The sequence below is a fragment of the Raphanus sativus genome, chromosome 1 (assembly GCF_000801105.2).
Source record: "Raphanus sativus cultivar WK10039 chromosome 1, ASM80110v3, whole genome shotgun sequence".
In the NCBI taxonomy this organism is placed as follows: Eukaryota; Viridiplantae; Streptophyta; class Magnoliopsida; order Brassicales; family Brassicaceae; genus Raphanus; species Raphanus sativus.
The window spans coordinates 1,850,776-1,875,255 of NC_079511.1; the positions used below are offsets into that span (position 1 = coordinate 1,850,776).

A 24,480-nucleotide genomic window follows, 5' to 3' on the forward strand; every position below is an offset into this window, starting at 1 on the left:
CACTGATTTGATTAGAAGTTTTTGTACATTTTTCTCCAGTAATGTGCGAGTTCTCATTTTCAAATGGCAGATTGATGACTTGAGTAGTTATGTTTGAACTATGACAAGTCGAGTTATGTTTGCCCGATGTTAAAACATAAAGAAAGGTGAAACTTTAACTTGACGGAAGAAAAAACAACTAAAAAGAAGTAAAACTTTATAGACCAAACAAAAGAATACATCGGGAAGGTTATATAACTTATAAAGCCAGAATGTAATGTGTAACGTAGAGATGCAAACTTTGATTAGTTTTAATATAATTTTGTTGCGATGGTTATATGATATTATATAGTTTTGCTAGCAAATTCCCTATCGGCTATTTAAGATAAAGGGTAAAACCGGAAGAAAAGAAAAAGAAAATGGCAACGACTGTAAATAAACATGTTCGGGAGCGGAAAAACATGTACGTAGATACGTGCGCCATTATCACGAGACACGGGTAAGTTGTTGTTTCTCATTAGAACGATACACCCATTAGATTTTCTCTATTCATTACTCTCTTAGGCATATTGTAGAGTCTCTTTGCATCAGTGTTTTGTTTTTGTAATAACACCATTGCTGCTCATATGCAATTTGGTTGCGAAACACAAACAAACAAAAAAAAATCTTCGTTACATTGTATTTGCATGTTGTGTGGTTCTAGGGTTTCAAGGTGGATAAAGAAATGATCCCCAAAAATCTTTTTCAAGGGTTACGTGGTCTCAATCTCGATCGCTACTTCATCAAGCCCAACCTCACGGGGCGTGAGTACATGGAGATTATGGTGAAGGTGGCTATTGACAAATACAACCATTGTCAACCAAACAGAGGCTAGTTGTAACATATTCAATTAAGCTCTTCTACTTTTTGTTTCTTATGTTGCCTAATGATTATAACTAATTGATCGAATCTCATTACTTACTGACTTATTTTATTTTTGTTATAGAATAAGATGCTGACTCTTGACCATATCGTGAGGGTGGTGGTGAGGATGAGCACTGGCGTTAAAGCTTATATTACTTTCATGGCCAAGGAGACTCCTGATGGAGAGCTTGTAGAGTACCAAGCTAAGACTGAGCGGAAGGTCTGGCAGAAAGACATTCATGCCATCTTTTGCAGACTAGCTTCTAAAGGTAAATGTGAGAAACGTTGCTTTGATTTCATATTCATAGAAATCTATGAGATATATATATGCATGAATGCTCAATTCGACATGTATGTAGTAGGTAGGACTAGGTCCTTTGAGGTCTCCATCAGTGATTTATTGACCCTCATGTTGTGAAGTTTCATTTATCAACCACCCTTTTCTGTTTAGTTGTTGTTATTTTTCAATATGTAAATTGATGAAATATACAAAAAGCAAATTTCATTGCAAAGGCTTATATGTACTTTTGAGTTTTGATATGAGGATCCTCTTTTTCTATTGGTCATGTGACGTTTGATAATATGATACTCTTTGTGATGTCTTTATTTTGATTTGATTATCAGTAAAAAAGTTATACAATTTCCTCGAATAATGTGTTTTCTCATTATCTAATTACAGGTTAACGGTGTCGTTGAGTTTTCAAATGCTCCTGACCTGCAGGAAGAAGATTAATTAAGTAGTTCAGTTTTAAAAACTAATATGATGAACTATATATACTGAATGATGACGAGTCGAGTTATGTTTTTGTGAGGTTGGGTTGTAGTGTATTGAACATTAGATATGACTCCATGTGTTGCAAAGATTTTGTTTGATGTTTTAATTTAATAAAAAAATATGAACTAATAAATCATTTATTATAGTTTTATGATTGTTTTTGTATATACTGTGTAAGATTTATTTAATAACTAAAAACTTGTTTTCAAAATTTGTATTTTATAATTATGGTGTATAGATGAATTGTTATCAATTTTGTATCTAGGAGTAGAGAAAACATTATATACTTAAAGTTTAAATTGAATTCAACCCGAAATAAGAATAATAAAATGAAAAAAATAAAAGTTAAATAACGTCAATCTCAATCGAATCAATGATAACATTATACAATTTCTTATGTACTAAATTAATATTTTATTAAATAAGTAAGAAAAATTTTCTTTTTTCTAGGATTTTTTAAAAGATAAAATTTCATATATATGCTCAATCGAATAATAAATAAGTTTAAAGTTATAAAACAATTTATTTTATAAATCTCTTTTTATTTAAAATTAAAAATAAAAAAACTATTAATACTCATTTACATTTCTGTTTAAGATTTTATAAAAAGAAAATTACTATCAGCCCTATAACCTTCTACAATTATCTTCTTCTTAGAATTTCAGACATTTTATTTACATTTCTGTTGAACAAACTGTGTTGAAAAAAAATTACTTTATAAATCTCTTTTTATTTACAAATCTCTTTTATTTAGGCTTTTAGTAAAAAAAAAAGCGAATTTCACATAATGGCGGGTTTTTATTGAAAATTTCACAATCATTTTTTAATTGACACATGTCAAATCATTTCTGGTGAATTTTTGAAGTTATTTTTTGTTTATAAATTTTGAACACAAAGTTATGTATTAAAAAGTAAAGTTAGTTAATTATAAGAAAAATAAGATTACTTTTATAGTTTTATTTTATTTAGACTTTTAAAAAGGAAAATACTTATTTTATAATTAGTTTTTCTTTAAGATTTTTATACAACTAACTTTTTTATTATTGAAAAATTATGTTTAATTGATTATATGTTTTGTCTTGTACATACAAACACATATTCATCATATATTCAGACATACTCATGTACAACAACAACATCATAATTAAAAAATATGTTACATTATAAGATGTATTAAAGATAGTATAAAATCGAGTAGTATTAAAACAAAATACTCTACTGTTATTTTTCATGTAAATACTACTATGTTTTGTAAAAATAATATGTGGAAACTTAAATCTAAATATAGATGTGAAATCTCACATTCAGCTGATTTCATCAAGGTCGACATCTCTCCTGTTGTTATATCATTTGGGGTACGTGCCAACTTTCATGCTCTAAGAAGATTACTATTAGAAAAAGGAGCGACTTTGCGTGTTATGTGTTTAATTAATCAAATTGTTTCCTTCCTTCCTGTTTTTTTTTGTTTTGAAGAATATCTACAAGGTAAGAGACAACCACTTGAACAAGTAGAAGGACACACAGTTTTCATTGTTGGATATGGTTACACAAAAAACAGGCAATTATTCTTCTTGGTACAGAATAGTTGGGGGACACTTGTGGCTTTGGAAGGATCTCCATATGTGAAAATTCCAAGACTACTCTCGTTTATCCAATGCTTTCGTGTGGTATGAGCATATACGTTCATTTCGGTACAGCATAAGAGACATCAAGAAAATTACCCCATGTATAAATACTGATAAAAGTCGAGAGAGAGTAGACAACTTAGGAAATTGGCTTGCTATATATGCCATGAATCAAAACAGCTTCTGGTGGACAATTGAAAACTTAGGTTACTTTATAAGTATTATTTGTTTTGTTATTAATAAATATAAAACTTGCCAATCAACTACTGCCAAGATTTTTGATTTTCGAAGTGATACTATCTAATACTCCTTCCATTCTATAATATAAGATGTTTTAATGTTTTAAAATATAAAATGTTTGATAGTTTTGTACTTTAACTTTATTGAAAGTTGGTTAGCCAATAATATTTTACTGCACAATTTATGATTGGTTAGCTTATTTTCAATTTATATTATTAATAATATTATTTTTAATGTTTAAATGTTTTAATGTTTCAAAATATAAGATGTTTTTAATAAATATATTTTAATATTTAACAATTGTTGAGTTAATTGTAGTTTCGAAATTTTAATTGAATTTAAGAGTAGTATTGCCATTTTAAAAATATTTAACCTAATAAAACATAAAATATATGAGATTAGTCTAATAAGATTTTTCCCTTAAAAAGTTTGTCAAAAAAATTCTAATTAAATTTGCTATTCCATTATTTTTGCAATCTAGCTTTTGAAAAAATTCAATTTCGACGATTTTCACTCTATAAGGTTAATACTATAGTTATATCAAATATTATTCAAACTATCAAAAATATTCTAAACATATTTAATTGTATTTTTACAACAACTCTAACAGAATTGTTGATCGTTTCAAAATTGAGGGTTTAAACTAGATATGGAGTATTGATTATTAACTGGCATAATATATTTAACAATAAAAAATGCTAAAGTTACCTTAATTTATAATGGTGGGTACGAATGATAAAAGTACAGTATGAAAATATCACCTAAAAGAATGCAATTATGTAAATGATAAATATCACCTAAAAAGCCTTTTTCAAAAAACAAAAATATCACCTATAAGAATTTAAAAATTAAAAATTTCAGACCAAACAAATGAATTACACAATTAACTTTACTTCAAATAGTATTAAAAGACAGCAACGAAAACTTGACGGGATGGCCTGCTTTCTCTACTACTTGAAAAAAATGAGTGGAGTGATGATGAAACTAATATAAGTGGTTACTCTAATGAGTTATTGGTTTTATATTCGTATATACATATATGCATTTGGCAACTTGATATTTATATCTATATCCAAGTCAAACAATATCTTCGAAATCACATTTCCAGACTTCTTTTATACTCGTCATAAGTTTTTTTTTTTGTAACCAACTCGTCATAAGTTTCATATTCATTAATTTAACATACGGTCCTTGAACAACTGCTATGGTTTTTTTAATACTGTATTAAGTTTTCCTTATGTTTTAATAATTTCAAAGTGGATAATTAGGTCCAACTCCAGGTGCAAGAACCTAGCTAAAACTACAAGTAGAAATAACGGACTATTAAGATAACTTGTAATTTTAAAGCCACTTTTCAATAAAAAAGATAACTTGTAATGTTTATATCATGGTATAAAAATTCTGCGGTTATATCATGTTTATGTTTGTACTACCTTATCCTTCTAAGTTAGATTAGGTTTACAGAGTCATTAATGCCCGGACATCATCAATGCATACTCTAGAAAGTACTTCAATTAGTGCTGTGATCTACTCATACACAAAGATTCAGTTTTTGTCAACCAAAATCTTTTTTTTATCAATATAGTGAGATACCATAATCTAGTTTACTTTTTTGTGATGTTACTCTTTTTAGTAATACAATTGAATCTATGCCAAGACTTAGAACAAACCTTTTAGTCGGCATAGTGGTATAGAAAGATGTATCGGCATAGTGGCATAGTCGGCATAGTAAAACATAATCCAAAGCTATATCGTTTGTAAGTGTACGGAAACTGGAGGCATAGTGGTATAGAAAGATGTTAAGGTTTGTGACAACTGTCAAAAGAGCAGATTTACTTCTGATCAATTTTAAATCTGCTCTTTTGACAGTTGTCACAAACCTTAACATCTTTCTATACCACTATGCCTCCAGTTTCCGTACACTTACAAACGATATAGCTTTGGATTATGTTTTAGATAAAAAAAAAAGCAGTCTTATGCGTATATGTATCATATTTATTTAGCAAAAATATATGTGTATTGTAATTCACATGACATGATAACATACATAACTGATGTAAAAAAAAAGATAAAACATAATTTTACCAGAATTTACGCATCCCACACACGGTACCATTCGGACCCTTAGTCAAATTAAAATGTTGTCACCAATTTCATTTGCCTAAAACATCACAAAATAAATCATCTACCCAAATAACTAATACTCCCTATCTATTAGTTGACACTTGACACTCGACGAGGGGCGGCTGAGTTGGTTAATGACAAATTGACTTGTAACTCTTTTATTACATATCGATGGGGTGTTCACATCACTGTAGTCTGTACCTAAAGCGTTTAATCAGTCAAATCTGTAACACCAACCCAAAAAATCTCTCCTTTTGCATAGATTCCCTCTTCGTTTCCCCTCTCTGATTCCGTTCGACGCTCAGGCTATAGACTCCGTCATCATCCAGGTAAAAATAAAATTAAAAAAAATCCTCTGTTTCTGAGTTTTGTCTTGATCCGGTCACTGAATTCCGGCGAAAGGTCTCGACTTTACCGGTTTATAACCACCCTGATCTCTGTTTTCTATCTTCAGGGGATCTTACAGTGTGTTTGGAAGATCTTCCAGAGAAGAAGAAGAAGAAGAAAAGTGTCTCAATCAGGGGCTGTTGATGTGGGGTTTTGCGCTGAGCAGTTGAAGTTGTGTCTTTTTGTGTGTGTGTGGGTCTTATCATAAGGATCAAGTTTCTGTGTGGTTGATGGTTGCGTATGTCTCTGTATGTAGTAGATTCGTGTTCTAGAGCTTACGATGGGTGGTTGCGTAAGTTCTAGACATAATAAGCCTTTTCGAAGAAAGTCTACAGTAGTGAAAGAGTCACCGGTGAAACGTTCATTGCGGTTTGATACGTCGAGGAGGATAGATGATTGGATCCAACCTCAAGGTGTCTTTGATAGATCAAGTAGCAGGAGAGACGCCAAAGATAATAAGTTCACTAAATCCAAAATCATGTTGAGCAGCTCCGATAGGTATTACTACGATCATCAGGTTGAGAAGATACCTGAGTTAGCTGATCATGACCAAGAACTGAGAAGCGGGGCCTCGAGTGCTGCTTTGAAACCACCAGATTTGGAGATTGATCTAAAGGTCGTAGAACCGAAGAAGCTAGATAGATGGAATAGCCTTGACTCCAGAGTTCGGTTGACTGAGTTTGAAAAGTCGAGTTCCAAAAGGTTGTCTGATCATCATCATCAGATTGACAAGGAACAACCACTTGTTCCTCGGGAGTTAACTAAGAAGCAGAGTGTTTCTGCTGTTCCAAAGGAGTCAGAGCTGAAGCAAGTCTCAGCAGGTTGGCCTACATGGCTAGTCTCCGTTGCTGGTGAGGCGTTAGTTGACTGGGCTCCACGTAGAGCGAGCACCTTCGAGAAACTCGAGAAAGTAAAGTTTCTTTCTTTTGATCCATAGTTCTGTTTACTACAAACTTAAACTTTTTCCATTGGATGCAAGATTGGGCAAGGAACGTATAGCAGCGTCTACAGAGCACGCGACCTCATCCACAACAACAAGATCGTGGCGCTAAAAAAAGTCCGGTTCGATCTCAACGACATAGAAAGCGTCAAGTTCATGGCGAGAGAGATCATAGTAATGAGACGTCTCGATCATCCCAACGTCCTCAAACTCCAAGGACTCATCACCGCCCCTCTTTCCTCCTCCCTCTACTTAGTCTTCGACTACATGGATCATGACCTCTTAGGCCTCTCTTCCCTCCCCGGTCTCAACTTCACAGAGCCTCAGGTACTAATACTATACTACTCTTAAAAAGTGTAGAGTGTGTCTTTTAATAATGTCTCTATGTTGTTGTTGTGTTAGGTCAAGTGTTACATGAGACAACTACTAAGCGGGCTTGAACATTGTCACAGCCGTGGTGTGCTTCATCGCGATATTAAAGGATCAAACCTTTTGATTGATGGTAATGGAGTTTTGAAGATAGCTGATTTCGGTTTAGCGACGTTTTTCGACAAGGATAAAACTGTTCCGTTGACTAGCCATGTTGTCACTCTTTGGTACCGACCACCAGAGCTTTTGCTTGGAGCCTCTCGTTACGGTGTTGGTGTTGATCTATGGAGCACAGGTTGCATCTTAGGTGAGTTGTACGCTGGTAAACCGATCCTACCTGGCAAAACCGAAGTAGAACAGTTGCATAAGATCTTCAAGCTGTGTGGTTCACCAACGGAAGGTTACTGGAGAAAACATGAGTTACCACCGTCTTCAGCTGGATTCAGAAGCGCTGTTCCTTATAGAAGGAAGTTATCAGAGACGTATAAGGAGTTTCCCGAGAGTGTTCTTTTGCTTCTGGAGACGTTGCTCTCCGTAGATCCTGATCACCGTAGCTCTGCGAGTAGTGCACTTGAGAGTGAGGTAACTTTGTTCTTTATGTTTTTACTTTCCCGAGAGTGTTCTTGTGATGATGGAAGTATTTTCCTTTTTTGTTGTTGTTGTCAGTACTTTAAAACCAAGCCGTTTGCTTGTGATCCGTCTTGTCTACCAAAGTATCCACCTAGTAAAGAGATTGATGCTAAATTGCGGGATGAAGAGAAAAGGCAACGACCTGAGAAACAAGAAAGGCAAGACTCTCTGGGGAGAAGATCACACGAGAGAAAAGCTATCCCACCACCGATCAGAGCAAACCACTCTCTATCAATGTCAATGGATGTAAGTAAACTCTATAATAAGGTCTTTTAACTTTCAAAGGTCACAAAGCAAATCACTCTTTGTGTGTGTGTGTGTGTGTGGCAAAATGCAGAGACCATACCTAGATTTGAAGAGCAGAAACGAGAGTTTCAAGTCGTTTAAGGAAGAAAGGACTTCTCATGTGCCCCAAGTTCCTGATTATCCAAATATGCAAACAAGAAACAATCAAAGCAATGAGAGAGTTTCATACTCGGGTCCGTTGATGAGCAACGGGAAGATGGGTAAGTCAACAATGTATGTGAAGGAGAATGCACCTCCTCCTAGATATCCTCCATCTAGAGTAAACCCGAGGGTTTTGTCAGGCTCAGTCTCCTCCAAGGCGTTATTAGATCAGCCAGTTACTAATCAAAGAAGAAGGGATAGACGAGCGTACAATAGAGCTGATACTATGGATAGTAGACATATGACGATACCAATCGACCCATCTTGGGTTAGTTTAATGATCTCTCTGTTTTTGACCCATCTATCTTGGGATACTAGTTTATGAACTTATATCACTTACACATTACTGTGTTTCTTTTGTGTGTACAGTATGATCCTAGTGATAGCAAGATTTACACGTCCGGAAGACCGTTGTTGGAACAGCCAAGCAGAGTGGATCAGATGCTTGAGGAACATGAAAGACAGATCCAGGAATTTAATAGACAAACACAGAAGGCGCGAGAAGGCAAAACTGGCACATGATGTAAACGAATCATCAAACTAGACACTGGACTTTGTACTTGGAAGCTACAGTTGAGTAAGGTTTAAGATCTGTCATTAGAATTTCTGTTGGTTCATATATTTGTGACTATACCATATGTTAGTCACACTTGGCTTAAGCTGCCGATTGTTTGATTAGTTTCTTGTATTTAAGATGTGTAATTATAGAGACTGATCTGTGTAAATTACATAGTGAGATTGTCCTTCACATATGATAAAAAGATTTCCGAGTGTCTATGGTTATTGTATGAATGTAATACAAGTATTGTACGATAATCATAATCTCATTGCCGCTTAACCAACTTCCTGATTGTCTCAAGTACAGATATCATTCATCCAATCTCATTGCCGCTTAGATAAACTAAATTATCTTAAATTCAAATTTCTTTCAAGAATATGATATAACAAAAACATAAAGTGTTTAAAGGATTTGCAAAACATAAAACTATTAGAAAACAAAACTGAAGATCAGAATATTAGAAGTCATTCTCATACACATTAATGTGTCAGAAGGTGTCCTAAGATTTTAACTGATTTATCATCACTTCTCCAGTTTTACCATCATCAAATAATACCAAAACCGAATTGAATCAAAACACACAAGATTTGTCAAGGACAAGAAAATTTTCAACACAACCGATGAAATAAATCAAAAGATAGTCAGCAAAATAAAAAGAAACGAACTCTATGGAAAAATTAGGAAGCAACTAAGAATCAGAAAGAACGTAGCGAGTTGAAATTTTTATCGATCATAAGATCATCACCTATGCACAACTTTCATCACTTTCTTCAAAAAAAAAGCCCTTTGAAAACCAAATAAACGACTGATAAAAAACTGAAAACATCAAAAATTCATTGGTGACGAATAGAACTTGGCGTCTAATCTTATCTTGGAGTCATATAGAGAGATGGAAGTATATAAAGGAGATGACCATGAAACCCTAAACCTAAAAGACATGTTCGGACAAAAGTACAATATGGGCTTTGTTTTTGATTGGATATGAACAAGAAACACAAAGGGGCATGTTAGGACAAAAGTACGGATTAGGCCTTAGTTAGATTCAGCCCATTTGTGCAAACGATGCCGTTTCACCCGGAAACTGTTCTTTTGACCACTTTCTTTTTCTTTTACTTTTGCAAACCAGACCTCATATTTTCTAATAACTAGAATAAAAGCCAAGTAGGTTCCTAAATTTTCAAAACGTTAACAACTTTCAATTTTCTCTCTCGCAAGGCAATCCGATTACACACTTTCAAACAGACTTTAAAGACAACTAGATTTTGACCCGCCCTTCAAAGGGCGGGTATATTTTTTGTTTTAATCTTTTTTTGAAAAATTATTTGTTTGTATTTGATTTATTTTATAATCATATTTGTGTTAGTTACTAATTTAATTTGATATAATAGTCTTTTAAATAAATGAAATATATAGATGGATCCAATATGTCACATTTATTGGGTTTTTAACCAAAGATTTAAACATAAGTAATTTTATGTTAAATTTAGATACTTGTTCATGTATTACAAAATTTATATGTGATTTGTTCTTTTTTATTTTTAATTTGAAATTTATATATTTTAGTTTATAGAATTTTATATGATTTAAACGGATAGTCAAACCCAAACTAAAACCCATAAAATATGAATTGAAACAAAAATTTGAATTCTGAATAGACTTAAACCAAAATCTCATCATATAATTAAACTTCTTAATTTATTAATAATAAATATTAAAATATCAACAACTTAAAATATTTGTGTTCAAATATTAATAACATAAACAATTTTTCGACCCACACTTGAAAGCACCATATATTTTATGATGTAAAATTTCATTAATAATTTTACAAAAATTAGTAAATTCGTAAAGATTTTGTCTATTTTGAAACAGGAAAATTCGGATATGTTTTCAAATCTATAGATCTAGTGATTCAATATGTAATCCGGTTTGGATTTCAAGAGATATTCATCAACTAAAATTTTGATAAAACCCACAAAAACCGTTAAAACCAGAGGATGCATGTTGAACCTATAGGTGATTGATATAATTCAATTTTATTTAAATTGTTATTTTTTTATAAATTTAAAATTTAATTTCAATGTTTTAATTAGATATTTAGATAATTATTAATTGATAAAAGTCATGTCCAACATAAGTATTTTTATCTCCTATTGGTATAGGTGAACATATGAACATGACCTATTGACCTATACCAAACATAACAAAACTTATACCCGCGGATCTTAAAATATGAACATGACCTATTGATATAAGTGTAGTCCAACTATTTAATAAAATAGATTAAAAACTATTAACTATTTAGAAGAAATATTATACAAAAAACACCGATTTTTTTTAAATATAAAACAAAAAATATACCCGCCCTTTTAAGAGCGGATCAGAATCTATTTGTATTTGGATTATATAGCGTAACTCTAATTTGTTGTAGAAAATGTTTAAATTATATTTTATGTGAAATGAAATATAAATAATTTAAATTTTAAAAAATTTCTAAATTTTTAAAAATTACTTTTTAATACTGATATATTTATAAACTATATTATTAAATTAGAAAAATGACCTATTAATAGTCCAGCTATTTTATAAAATTATTAAAACTTTTTACTAATCCACAAATATGATTACAAAGAAAAACATAAATATAATTAAAAAGATACAAATATAAAAATTAAATTTCTAGAAAATGTAAAACAAAAAATATACTCACTCTTTGAAATGTTGATCAGAATCTAAATTGTATTATATTATCTTAATTAAACCACAGTTCATTTCCATTAATTTTTATAGTGGACATAATATTTATTAATGTAAAGTATCAATATTATTGTTTCCAAATGATATAATTTTTATTTATTGAACTACGTAAGGTTGTCCACAGTTTGTAATAAGTAGTGAACCACTAATATTTTGGAATTAAAGGGTGACTTTACAAAATATGCATACATCTTAGAAGCATTACAAAATTATTTTATGAATAATAATAATTACTGGAACTGAATTTATTCTGATGGATGCCAAAAGAAAAAAATAACCGCATATTACGTAACATATAGGTGGAAGTTACAGATTTAGGAAACCAACGTGGAAGTTACAATTTTTTAATAAAGGTAATTACATAATATATCTAGATAATTATTTAGATGCATTATATTTTATGTTGGACATAACCTTTAATCAATTGGACATGTTGAAGAATTAATAGAATAGATCATCAAGTATCAGCAGACTTCCTGATTTAGATTTGACAAATGAAATTGTTTATAAGATGCACATACACATGTATGTGTTCTCACTTCTTACATATCAAAAGGCAAACCAAACAAAATTGTACATATAGACCTCACTACTTGGCTACCTTCTCTGTGCCTTGAATCTTGAAACCGGTTTTGATGGTTGAGACCCTGAAGGCTGCTTGCATATTAAATAAACAAACAAAAACGTGCAAAGTAAGAATCGTATTTTCAGCATTGTGAGTGTCGTATGGTAGAAACATACCTGCATTTTGCCGTGTGTGTTGGTTTCTAGATTATGAAAGTGCTCTACGATCGATCCAGTAAAAGCCTGCAACGGTTTGGACCAGAGATATTTAACGAGCTTAAATGAAAACATCAAATCTGCCTCAACAACTATACTACTAGCAAACATTTGAGGGGGAGAGATATGTAACCTTGTTAGTATCAAACTTAGGCTCCGGTTTCTGTATAGGTGACTGCACCAAAAAAAAAAAAAGTTGATACGATCATTTGTGAGATTCTAGTTAAAAGTTTATGTTTTGTTTGTAGCAAAACTTATCTATTAAGTTCTAAGTAGAGTATAGCTTAAGAGTATAAGATCGATATGTACCTCTATCTTTTGTGGAACTACAGTACTGGAACTTGCTTTTGCTCTGGAAACAGCGGATGCTGTTGCTTGAAAGTCTCTCCATGTTTCAGCGTTTTGCTGGGGGATTCCGCCACGTGGTTGATCTTCTGGTGATAAAAATAACATATATATGTTGGTTAGAGAAATGGAAGATTAGTCAATCTTGATTCGATAGTGAAGTCAAACTTTCTGATGTCTGAAACTGCTTTTGGATCAAAGAGCTAAACCTTTTTGGAGATACTGTGGCTTCGGTCCAATAGAAGAGCTATGACCAGACACCTTGTCAAGAACAGATCCAATCCTATTGTCGTCTCCGAGACCCTTCACAATGTCCTGCTCGCTCTCCTCCACATCATGTTCTTTACTTCCATCATCCTCATCCTCACCCTCACCCTCCTCCTGTTCTTCTTCCATTTCAAGCTCGTTCAACTTGGCCATGATTCGAGCAAATTCATCGTCTTTATCTTCACCTTCTCCAGCCTCTCCTCCAGTATGACCAGAAGACTCTTCTTTCTTAACACCTGGAGTAAGCACAGTTGCAGAAGAATCTTCTTCTTCTTCATCATCTTCATACTCTTCTCTTATCTCAAGAAGCCCTTCCTATTAAAGAAACACCAACTTAAGATGCATATGCAGAATTAAAAAAAAAAAAAAGGGATAAAAGCACCAACAGAAACATACCGATACTTCTGAAGCAGTTTTAGCAAAGAAGGAAGCCTCCGTTTGAAAATCATCAATCTCAGCTTTAAGAGAATGAATCTGAGACTGTAACGTCTTGTCTCTTCTCCTCAAAACATCAACTGTCTGCTTCGATGTTCTGTCCGTATAATAATTCTCTCCCAAAAACACCTATGTTAAAAAAAAAAGACAAATCCTTTACTTAAGTTTAAAACCAATGTTAAAAGCTTCTAGAAGCATCATGAAACTTACCAAACACTCGTTGGTGTGAATCAATCGACCTGGAAAAAATGCTTTTTTACCGAAAGGAACCTGTGTACAAAAGATTCTTCTTCATCAAAAAAAGGAGTACGAAAATTAGAATATATATAGTAGTGCTGAAAGAGTGAAAACACTCGCCATGATGTTGTGATGGAGTTGATCGGGGAGCTTCTTGACGAGGCTGATGAGATTGTCGTTCTCGTCGACGAACTGTTGAAGACGATTCATCTCTTCACGCTTCTCTCTGATTCTCTCCTCGACGAAGCTAGCTGCTTTCCGTGCCTCCTCCTCTGAGAACAACGACCCTAACGGCGTCACTGTTCCTTTCGTCTGCGGCGGCGCCATTCCGGCGAGGGTTAGAGCAAACAGACGATTGGAGAGAGGGAGAGAAGGAGAAAAAAAAAACCGAGAGGGAAGTGAGTCTACACAAAAAGGCTTTATATCTTATTCTGAACTTCATGGGCCGATATGTTATGGCCCATATATGTTTCTAAATATTAATATTCCACCGGGTATCTATACTATTAAATCAGAATCATATCGGTATTTTTACTCTTTTTATCTTTACTAAAGAGTTTTTCTTTTGTATTCATTAAGGGTATTATGGACATTCTGCGCCGGTTTCCTAATTCAGTTTCGGTATGTGATTATTTCCATGTTTGATATTGCATTGTTTTAGTATTTTTCCAACCGGTCATATTTGAAACTGCGTCGTTTTTAAAATATTTAATGTTTTGGTTTTAAACCGCTTTTTCCTAAATCTAATCTCATCTACTATTGATTATTTTCTGATTCGAAATGATAATAGGATTGAATATTGCCGAACAGAACTAAAGTTTTCGGTGAAGTCGTTTGGTTCCGTTATGAGTTTGGTTAGACTGGTAAGTTATTTAAATTCAATAATAGCAATGCCGATTATTCTTTAAGATTTTAGTTAATTCTAAAATTATTAATTTTGACAACAATCATTATCATTTAAAACAATTTTGAAAAATATAAATATATTTTAAACAAATATCCAACTTATGATCACCGAATTTGTCTTATCATTAAACAAAATCTCAATATTAAAAATATCGGGTTACCAACCGGTAACCCGTTCAATGGCAGGTCCGAGTCGGGTTTCAAAACACAGATCAAAACTATAAAACTGTTATATTGATTTATATTTAAAATATCTAATTCATAATTCAAAATTGGAAACCTAAAAACATTTACAATATAGTTTTAACCGAAAATAAACTCGGATATAAAATACATATATGAAACGGGTTATATAAATGCATATACAAGACAGATTATATAAATGTGATTATATAAAATTTTCACCAAAAATAAACCCGCGCTTTGGAAGCGTGGATCAAAATCTAGTGAAAGATTATTTTTGAATGAATGGTCAGAGGTGGACGTTGGATAGATGTTCGGGGGTTCAGATCGGATATTTCAGATTTTCGGGTATTTTGGTATGGGTATAGAATTCGTTCGGATATTTATGTATTTCGATTCGGGTTCGAGTGTTTTTAATTCGAGTTCGATTATTTTTCAAATATTTAGTTTTTGAAGAAAAAAGTCAACTTTTAAGTTCTTTTTGTTAAAAATTTAGATTTTGATTAACTGATTTTTTTAATAGATAAAATGATAAAACATTTCAAAAATAAATAAACATTAATTTGGCTATTATTTTTAGAATATGGATGTAACTGAAACAAAAAACTCTATATTTATTTTAAATGAATATCAGATCATTTTTTCATAATTATATGTATATTATATGATTTTAAAGTATTTATGTATAACATCAATATAAATATTTTAAATAAAATGAGAGATGTAAACTAGAAATATAAGGATACATACACATATGTTGGGTTATCTTTAGATATCCATTCGGGTTTGGATATCTAATATCTCTTAAATCAATATATGTTCAATATATGTTCACGTATTTTTGCTAGTACGATTCAGATTTCAATTCGGATTTTCGGATCGGGTTCAGATACACGTTCGGATATCGAATAATATACCACCCCTACAAAGGGTTATGTACTTATGTGTATAAGTTGTATCATTGCTAAAATTTTGGGTACCCCACTGACAAATTTTTAAGTTGCATCATTAATATTGATCATTTATTAGATTATGATGCGTAATATAGTTTACACACACATGCGTCACATGTAATGCAAAGATTGGAAATAATGCAACTGGGTTGGCAAGTAGGATTATTAACACACAAGAAGATGGCCGAGGACATGTGCGATGTTTTAATTCAACACCCCAGTTCATTACATCTTCGGATCCAAATCAACTATTTCGTCACTACACTAAACAATTCCCAAATCTATTTATATAATAAGCTTGAAAGGAATATATGTGTTGCCCTCACAAAGTTTTAATAAGTTATAGGTAATAAGCTTTAATAAATAGCAGTATTTTTTGATAAATTGTTAACTTAGAAAACCTAAAATTTAGTTACAATAGACTGAGTTAAAAGCTTGTATAATAAAATTATTTTGTTTGAATCATTTGTTTGTTACTAAAAATGTCTTCCAATGCATTTATCAACAAGCTAAAAGATCTATGAATAAGAGTATGAATAGGAACTTCTAACCATGTGATATGTGAGGAAAAAAATACAATATAGGGACAAATCTAGAAGAAGAAAAAAAAACAATACCAAATCTCAAATGATAATTTCTTACTTAAAATGATGTTATATTGATTTATTCTAAACGATGTCGTTCAAAATTATTAGTAAAATATATCGGTCAACGTATTTGCGAGTTAAGTAATATTTACTGTTTGACGACTAATGCGATGTTAGTCAAAGTAGATTTAGTCTTAAATACTAAATCTGGAGAGTTATTTTGAATCGTTTTCAAATTTGGATTGAACTGAAAATTGTCTTATTGAACAGATATAGAAAAGTATCATTGCTTTGCTTGGATTGAAAAGAAAAACACCATTATGGGTCTCAAATAAGTATGTGATTATTTAGGAGAAAAACAAGAATGAAAAAGGTTAGGCTGTAGAGGGCAATATTAAAATTGTTTTAAAATAAATGTATTATAAATAAATGAAAAAAACAGAGGAAGAGGTGAAGAAAAGTCTCTCCGTTTTCTTCGTCAGCCTTCCTTCTTCTCTCGTCTCTCCATTGGCAGTCACCGAACCAAAATCAAAACCACCACCGAGAGAGAGAAAGGTTAAAGCTTTGTCTGTTTCTCTGTATCTCTCTCCTTTTCTTTCTCTTCAGAGAAGCACAGGTCACTTGTATCAACAAACCATCAAACAATGCCTGCTCTGAACAACGTTTCCGCCGCCGAGAAAGAAGACGAGCAACTTGGTCGTAGTACCACACAAGGTGAGGAGAAAGAAGAAGATCCAGACCGCATGGATGTGGTGATGGACGAAGAAGAAGAAGAAGGTAAAGGTTTCGTTTCTAGTTGCATATTACTCTCGTGGATACGTATGTGATAATATATGCGTGAATATGTGTATATGTATAATGTGAAAGTGATCGATTTCTTTGATCAAATACAGATTCCCAGGAGAGGATCAAATCTCTTACATCAGAAGAGCAATCAGAATCAGAGTAACAACAATTCTCTATCCTTTGCTGCTCGTTTCTCTGCACCTAATATTTAGCTCTCATTACCAGATTTGACTTTTTTTTTTTGTTTGATGGGTTTGAGACGGAACCAGTGTTTCTATGATGTCCTTAGTTCTACATCCTAGAACTGATCCGATGCATTGTGTGGTTCTTGTTTGCATGGTATACTCAGTATCATGTTTTTCACTCAAATATCACGTTTTATAGCTCAAGAGCCATACGTTTGATCACTAGTAGTAGGGTAGGGGAGTATGACATTGTGTAGATTGATTATCTTCCCTCAGACCTAAGCTTCTTAACATGATTATGAAATCGATCCGATGCATTGTACTGGTTCTTGCATGCATGACATAGTTACTGTCGTGTTTTTTTACAGATACCACAAAGTTTACAGCTCAAGTGGCATTTTAATTAGGTTTGATCTCTAGTACGTGAGTATGACATTGTGTAGATTAATCTTGAAATGATTTGATCTTCTCATTTGACTTAAGCTACATGTGTTATGAGTCTCTTTTAGCTTAACAAAGGCAATGGTAGTTGTGATCATCTCTGACTTTTGATGAATTATTTGCAGATTTGTGGAAAGTGTTGAGCTAGAGGATATCCGTAAGTACGTGCAGTGTCCGATATGTTTAGGTACTTGCCCTTCTTACAAAATTTATATTTCAAATTCAATAAGCTTTAGCTGCTCTTGCCATCCCCCGTTAGTGTCAGGGTTGACTATCTAATCAGTGCTGTATATTGTTCTTATATTGTCAACTTTTCTCATGCTCCTGGTTTTTATTTTTTCAATATTGCAGGAATTATAAGAAAAACAAGGACTGTCATAGGATGTCTCCATCGGTTTTGTCAAGAATGCATTGATAAGTCAATGAGATTTGGGTATGCTTTCTATTTTACATGTTTATTATATATTAGGGGAGCTTGTTGTGAGTTTTATTAATTGGCAAAGATGCATTTTCAGGAACCATGAGTGTCCTGCTTGTAGAAAACATTGTGCTAGCCGACGTTCGTTAAGACCCGACCCAAAATTCGATGCATTTATTGCAGCTACATTCGGAAATGTCGATAGTAATGAGGAGCAGGTGAATGATGAAGCATCTACACTTTTCTATTTTTCTCCTTTTAAACTATTTTAGATTATAGAGAGAACAGTTTACTTATATGAGAGATTGCTTTCATTTTTTATGTTCAGGATTTGGAATTTGATGAAGATGAGTTGGCTCGTAATAAGCAGGTCAGAACTCGAGGCATTGCCTCTCATGTAACATAAAGAACATTCACTTAAGTACATTTAATGATTCTAACTACAATTTGTGCTTCTATGGCTGCTGTTTTGTAGATTCAAGCATCTATAGCTCAAGTATCGCAAAGACAATCTGAGGCCCTTGTGAAAAGAAAGTCTTTAGATGCACCAGGGGTCTTACCGAGATCACAGCCTAGTGGTAGTGGCTCCAGAAGGAGGAGGAACTGCAGAAACATGGAACAGGATGATGATGATGGTGATAACAACAGAGGCAAAGCTTCTTCTTCCGAAATACTTCCGAGAAAACGAAAAGGACGCTCTGCAACACGTTCTACAGGACCAAACAACAATGATAACTGCGGTAATAATGTCACAGAGGAGGCGCATCATAGAGACATCAGAGGAACATTATCACATGGGCTTGGATGGGGAAGAGGCGGCAGAAGGAGTAACGCAAGGCAAGGAAATAATAACCAAATAGCTAGTAGTAGTAGCAAGAGTGTCAGGAATGCTCGCTTGAACAGACTTGTGGAGTATCTTGGTAGATTAGAGAGTAACAGTGTCTAGGTAACAAAATAAAATGCATTTTCTTGACATGTGTCTGCTGCAGTTGGATATTTATGTTAAGCTTATTTAATTTGTGGGGATGAGAAAAAGCATTATACTTGTGTTATCTGAACATTTGAATAAGGGACTGAATGTCAAACATTAAACAAATTTTATATTATCAGGATAATCATTTCAAGTTTAATACATTTGAACAAGTTCACATAAGAGAATGTACTACTACTATATTAGTAAGAGTTCTAGGGGAATGTAGGTTCAAGCATTCATGAACATTTCAGCGAAGCTGCTTAGCCTCTGCTTCAGGAAAAGACTGCTGCAAACTATCTCATCTGCCCAGCTGAAGCACTGGTCGCTGCTGACACAGTTGGTGGAGGAGCCATCATAGTTCTTCTCTCGGTTCTTTTGATCACTCTAAGATTTGGGGATTTCGGTTTCGTGATCTCCTTGTTGGACCTGTATTTGACATAAATGTTTTTTAGTCGATAGGTTTAGAGAAGATTGTTTTTTCTTTAGCTATTGAATGTGGGGAACTAACTTACTTCTGAGGTAAGAAGGGTTTGTTGAAGTTAGGCACAGGTCTAGCATGAGGAACCATCGTCTTCCTCATTTGCTTTAGAAACCTCTCTTCTTCCACCTGAGAAAGAGAAACGTTTTTCAAGTTTTTTTTTCCATTAAAATTTGAGCAAAGTCTGTGAGAGATATATTTACAAGTCGAGTGCGTTGTTTGTTTGTATACCATTTTTGCAGCTTCACTTTCTTCACGGTATCTCTTGTACTGGTTCTCCTTCTCTTTGATCTGGTTCCAGAAATAATGGTAATTTGTCAGTCAGTTCAGAGCTCAAGTAAAAGCAGCATTCCTATAATTGTTGAAATGACAGAAAAACCTTACTTTCTGATCGAAGTCTGCTCTCTCGACAGCTCGATGCTCTACATGGAGGTTGAACTCCTGAATCTCTGTGAGAGGCTTTCTTACTTTCTCCGGAACAGGGATTGGGTCCCTGTGTTGGTCATTAACAAGCTATAGAGTTAGCTTTTCGATAAAGATTTCTGAAGATATGAAAATAGCAAAAGGGGGAGGTGGTAACTTACTCTTTTATAACTGGTTGTGCTTTGAAGAGTCTCTTCTGAGCTTCTTCTCTCTCCATTCTCATCCTCTCTTCCCTTTCTCTTCGCATTTCTTCTTCGTGCCTCACTAGACTCTCTAACTGAAACGGTGCTGGCTTTGTGCATTGCTTGGGTTCTGGTCTTGGTGGTACCTGAGAGTTGGAAACACGTAAGATTTTCAACACCAACATAAATAAAAACAAAGCAAGGAAGGTATTATTGCATACCACGGGATAGTCGGTTGTGTAAGGATATGGGGTTGCTTTTGGAACTCTGGCCCTTTCATCTCCGATCAGCTTCTGAGTGACTTCCATTACAAACTTTTTCTCCTTTTCAGCGCCTCGTTCCTGGATGTCACAAAGTAATAAAAGCAACGATTAGTAAAATTTGGTGGCTAGTCAAAGTCAAAAAAGTTGTTCATAGTAGTACATACTTCTGTCCTTAGATTGAAGGGGTTTGGTGCTGTGTTCCTTGGTAGAGGCTTTTCATGGCAAGAGTCAGAGGTCAATGAGAGCTGACAAGAAGAAGTTTGTGTCAAACACGACGATATCCAGTGGAACTAACACTTGCACAAAAGCAGGTTCTGTTAGTTGAAATATACAATACCTTGTCGAATATATCTAAGACAGGACATGACTGAGATATCCTCTCATCTGTCGCAAAGTGGAACTCTTGAGGTATGGTTATATGCTTCTTCACGTTGCAAAAGATGCCCATCTCTCCTTTACTTTCAAATATCTGGATTGGTTTATGTGCTTACAAGTTAGATTGAGATAATATGAAGTAGATGCAGTAATCTATATCACTAGTTAGGGTAGTACCTTTTTGTTTAAAGGTTTTGCTTTGAATTTCGGTGCCTTCTCTAGCTCCTCTTGCTCAAGTTCCGCAGTAGTTTTTGCTTTAGTAGGACGGGCTCTTAGCATTGTTTGGAGTACAGGGCTCTTTGGTGCAGTAAGGTGAGTCCTACAATCATTATGCTGGGTCTGCTTAGACACTTCTGTTGACGCAATTGAGGCTGTCTCTGCATGTTGGCTAGCCCGAGCCATTGTTTCAAGATGAAATTCCTGCAGTATTAAGATATGAGCCTCTTGTAAATCAATACAGATTCGTTTCTAAAATGATGATACTCTCTGAATGTCTGTCTCTACCTGAAATTCTGGCAGGTGTGGTGTACTTCTTTGAGGCGCAGGCAAAGCTGGAGCTGCCAAAATCTGCATCAGAAAAGGGAACGCATTGTTTTGTTTAAGATTTCTGTGTATGAGGTATAGATATATTATATATACCACAGTGAAACCAAACGCATTACCTTCTTGTTCACAGGTCGAGCTTTAAACTTGGGAATCTTTGCCAACATCTCTTCCTCGAGCTCTGCACTGCTCTTCACTCTTACGGGACGAGCTCGTTGGGATGTCACAAATTCGGGCTCCTTTGGTCTTGTCAGTGTCAACTTAGTTCGGTTCTGCACAAGGAAAGCAGCAGCGTCCTGGAAGTTAGTTGAAGATTTTCCCAGAAAAGCGAAAGGTACGAGTAAAGTAAAAGGATCAAGAGTTAACCTGTGGAAGAGAAGTGTTGGCATGAGGCAGGGACAAGTCTCGCGTGCTTGTTTGGAACTTTTTCATCAATTCAGCAGTTGATATGAAAGGTGCAACTTGCTCACGGACATAAACCTAAAGAGTGAACATAAGAGTTGAGAATCAGGGCCTGTCAAAAAACTTACTTTTATATAAGCATCCATGAAGCAGAACGTACCTTTCTGTTCTCCTTCGGAGTTTGCTTTGTGACCGAAGGGCATACATTGAAACCGGTGTTAACGAGACCTTGTCTTGTCTTGTGGAGCAGAGTTGTTGGTCTTGGATTAAGAATCTAGAAAAAAACAATGATGAGGAGGAAACAGTTTCAGTCATGTAGTAAGATATGTAGTTAAGCTTGCTGCTTTTGAAAATTTTGGCTCACCTGTCTTGATTTTCCGTCATCTAGCTTTTGCTTTTTGATGGCTTGATTATCCTGAATCAGATTGGTAGTGCCAGCTATGTTCTTGGAACTCGTTTCCCTGCAAGGAGGGCATCATAGCAAAACCATTACTAGAGGAACATGAAACCAGATTGGGTGTCGGAATGTTTATTGAGAGTATACATACCTTTTCACACTTTTCTGATTAGTTCCTTTCAGTTGAGACGACTGGGACTGGATTTTCGGCCTAAGTGCAGATGGATTCCTCAAAAGACTAGCAATCTTTCTAGAAGTTTGCTGCTTCTTGAGGTCCATTGACTTTCCCCCATGAGATGACTGCAGTGGTGGTTTGGGTGTGCAAGCTTCTGCCTTAGAAGGAGGAACGTTCTCCTTGTTTTCTATCTGCTTAGGCGTTTTGTCCCTGGTAGTTCTGTTGAATGAACAAGAAGAAAAGAGTATAAGAACAGCCTCTCATCTCACTCAACGCCATTTCAAACTCCCAAAGAAAGATAAATAAAGAACCTTGTTGCATCTGCTGAGTCCTTGGAACGGTTGTGTGATGACCTAATTGTGATTGCTTCACTAGTATCAACTTCTTCTGTCTTGGCCTCAGTGACAATATCAGGCTCCGGTTGTGAAGCAATAGTTGCAGCTACTGGTTCTGAGAGCTCTTTATCCTGCACATTCAGAAATATCACAAAGTTGAATCTTAAGCAAAAGGTTCAATGGATTAAATCATTGTTGATTTGAGGCAAAACCTTTATTGGTTTCTCTTCTTCTTCTTCATTGAAGTTACACATTGTCTCTACCTTGAAACATCTCCTTGCTTTGATTCTAGGAACCGATGCTGCACACACACACACACACACACAAACACAAAAGATGAATACAACTTTGAACATACATTATCTTGATTCAACTTGCAATCAATCGAACTATCAACTTGCAATCCCTAATTTCGCTTCTCGGAAGAGAAACCCTAATAATTACCCAACGAAATTGAGACCAAAATCAGAACTCCAAACCCCAGATCTGACAACGATTCCGAAAACCTAATGATCTAATCGATCAAAACGAAGAAAACGGTTACTCACGAGAAGGAGCGCAGCTTAGAGCCGATTCAAACCAGAGCTCAGCACGGCGAGCCTCGTCCTCCGTCTCTCCGTTGATGAAATCGAACCATCGCGGAGCCAAGAACTCGTACGATTGGTCGACGATCGCCGTCGCAATACTACCGATTGGTTCCTCCGCGGGAGCAGTTGTTGTTCCTTCCATGCTATATCAGATCTCGAATCACCAGAACTAGGAAAGAGAGTGAGAGATGGAATCAGAGTGTTCTTTCTTGGTTCCTTCTTTTTCAGATGGAATGTGTCTGCAATTCGCTGAATTAAAAAGGGGAGAAGGAACCAAGTATTATTACAACGGTCGGATTTTAAATAAAGATTTTTCCTTTTTCTCCATTTGGCTCCTGTCTCTAACGGCTATATTTTTCCAGCCTTATTCATCCTTGAAAACCACGTCGTTTTGATGCGTTTCTCCCTTGTCTAACGGCGTCGTTTATCTCCAACGATTATTTTTTTCTACTGATCAATTTCTTCCTTGAATAATATGTTCTGTTTAGCTCTCTATACGGCGTTACAGCCTCGCTTCACTAAATGCGTGTAAGTCCTTCAAGGTCCCTCTGAACCGATCACGAAAAAATCTTCATCAAACTATCATTGAACAAATTTTGCCGTCAAAACAATAAGATTATCTCCCTAATAAGCACCAGATTTAGAAGCTTTGGAGTTTGGCATTTTGCAAAATAATAACGCATGTAAGGACATAGACAATACCCTCCAAATTAGAGTCACGGTGAATGCCTAAATGAATACGGTCCAAAAACATTGCACTTACTCAAAACCGGAATTTAATGCCTATATAATAATAACTAGTACAATGTTTTTTTTTTTTTGAAAAGAACAAATACAATGTTCTTTTTGCCGTCAAACACTATTCTTATAATCTATCTTATTAAAACAGAAACATTCTGTTGGACCTAACATTTATTTTGTAAGTTTTTAAATTAAATACACTTTTATACTTTATAGTTAAACTTACATTAAATCATTAATGTTCCTTTCTTTATATTACTATCTATGTTTCCAAACAATATACTTATTTCTTACTACTATCAATGTTTCCAAACAATATATTTTATACTACTATCAATGTTTCCAAAC

At 34.3% G+C, this 24,480-nt stretch overlaps 4 protein-coding genes, 2 non-coding genes and 1 pseudogene across 8 annotated transcripts; 3 read left to right on the forward strand and 4 right to left on the reverse strand.

Moving 5' to 3' along the window:
• The first annotated feature begins 126 nt into the window (after positions 1 to 126).
• On the forward strand, positions 127 to 1,615 carry LOC108819635 (uncharacterized; annotated as a pseudogene).
• Positions 1,616 to 5,819: 4,204 nt separating this feature from the next.
• Positions 5,820 to 9,194, forward strand: LOC108837871 (probable serine/threonine-protein kinase At1g54610). Its single transcript, XM_057003696.1, has 7 exons — positions 5,820 to 5,975; positions 6,101 to 6,943; positions 7,013 to 7,300; positions 7,376 to 7,924; positions 8,009 to 8,218; positions 8,310 to 8,687; positions 8,789 to 9,194. Exons 2-7 carry the CDS (start codon positions 6,314 to 6,316, stop codon positions 8,939 to 8,941), a joined length of 2,208 nt encoding a protein of 735 aa, XP_056859676.1. The 5' UTR covers positions 5,820 to 5,975; positions 6,101 to 6,313; the 3' UTR covers positions 8,942 to 9,194.
• Positions 9,195 to 9,420: 226 nt separating this feature from the next.
• Positions 9,421 to 9,512, reverse strand: LOC130497856 (small nucleolar RNA snoR31/Z110/Z27). The gene has a single exon (XR_008936884.1). It is a non-coding gene; the product is annotated as a small nucleolar RNA snoR31/Z110/Z27 (small nucleolar RNA).
• A 154-nt stretch (positions 9,513 to 9,666) lies between these two features.
• On the reverse strand, positions 9,667 to 9,751 carry LOC130497858 (small nucleolar RNA R32/R81/Z41). The gene has a single exon (XR_008936885.1). It is a non-coding gene; the product is annotated as a small nucleolar RNA R32/R81/Z41 (small nucleolar RNA).
• A 2,446-nt stretch (positions 9,752 to 12,197) lies between these two features.
• On the reverse strand, positions 12,198 to 14,199 carry LOC130510435 (uncharacterized). Of its 2 annotated transcripts, none has more exons than XM_057007070.1 (8): positions 13,920 to 14,199; positions 13,773 to 13,832; positions 13,524 to 13,691; positions 13,070 to 13,442; positions 12,825 to 12,946; positions 12,649 to 12,690; positions 12,477 to 12,542; positions 12,198 to 12,389 (listed from the first exon to the last, which is right to left on the reverse strand). In XM_057007070.1, the coding sequence occupies exons 1-8, from the start codon at positions 14,124 to 14,126 to the stop codon at positions 12,333 to 12,335; spliced, it is 1,095 nt and encodes a 364-aa protein (XP_056863050.1). In that variant the 5' UTR covers positions 14,127 to 14,199; the 3' UTR covers positions 12,198 to 12,332. The 2 variants fall into 2 exon arrangements, with proteins under 2 accessions (XP_056863050.1, XP_056862818.1); XM_057006838.1 differs by having other exon boundaries at positions 12,825 to 12,949; positions 13,920 to 14,198.
• A 2,609-nt stretch (positions 14,200 to 16,808) lies between these two features.
• Positions 16,809 to 19,215, forward strand: LOC130508281 (putative E3 ubiquitin-protein ligase RING1b). 2 transcript variants are annotated; one of them, XM_057003703.1, is made up of 7 exons: positions 16,809 to 17,205; positions 17,322 to 17,373; positions 17,966 to 18,027; positions 18,192 to 18,273; positions 18,356 to 18,476; positions 18,587 to 18,628; positions 18,734 to 19,215. In XM_057003703.1, exons 1-7 carry the CDS (start codon positions 17,073 to 17,075, stop codon positions 19,202 to 19,204), a joined length of 963 nt encoding a protein of 320 aa, XP_056859683.1. In that variant the 5' UTR covers positions 16,809 to 17,072; the 3' UTR covers positions 19,205 to 19,215. The 2 variants fall into 2 exon arrangements, with proteins under 2 accessions (XP_056859683.1, XP_056859688.1); XM_057003708.1 differs by having other exon boundaries at positions 16,809 to 17,200; positions 17,320 to 17,373.
• A 125-nt stretch (positions 19,216 to 19,340) lies between these two features.
• Positions 19,341 to 23,633, reverse strand: LOC108822991 (protein TPX2). Its single transcript, XM_018596209.2, has 18 exons — positions 23,353 to 23,633; positions 23,017 to 23,105; positions 22,781 to 22,935; positions 22,446 to 22,688; positions 22,262 to 22,358; positions 22,058 to 22,171; positions 21,862 to 21,975; positions 21,615 to 21,767; positions 21,457 to 21,519; positions 21,130 to 21,372; positions 20,915 to 21,046; positions 20,742 to 20,822; positions 20,536 to 20,655; positions 20,294 to 20,460; positions 20,094 to 20,202; positions 19,941 to 20,000; positions 19,744 to 19,838; positions 19,341 to 19,657 (listed from the first exon to the last, which is right to left on the reverse strand). The coding sequence occupies exons 1-18, from the start codon at positions 23,531 to 23,533 to the stop codon at positions 19,525 to 19,527; spliced, it is 2,349 nt and encodes a 782-aa protein (XP_018451711.1). The 5' UTR covers positions 23,534 to 23,633; the 3' UTR covers positions 19,341 to 19,524.
• Between the last annotated feature and the right edge of the window lie 847 nt (positions 23,634 to 24,480).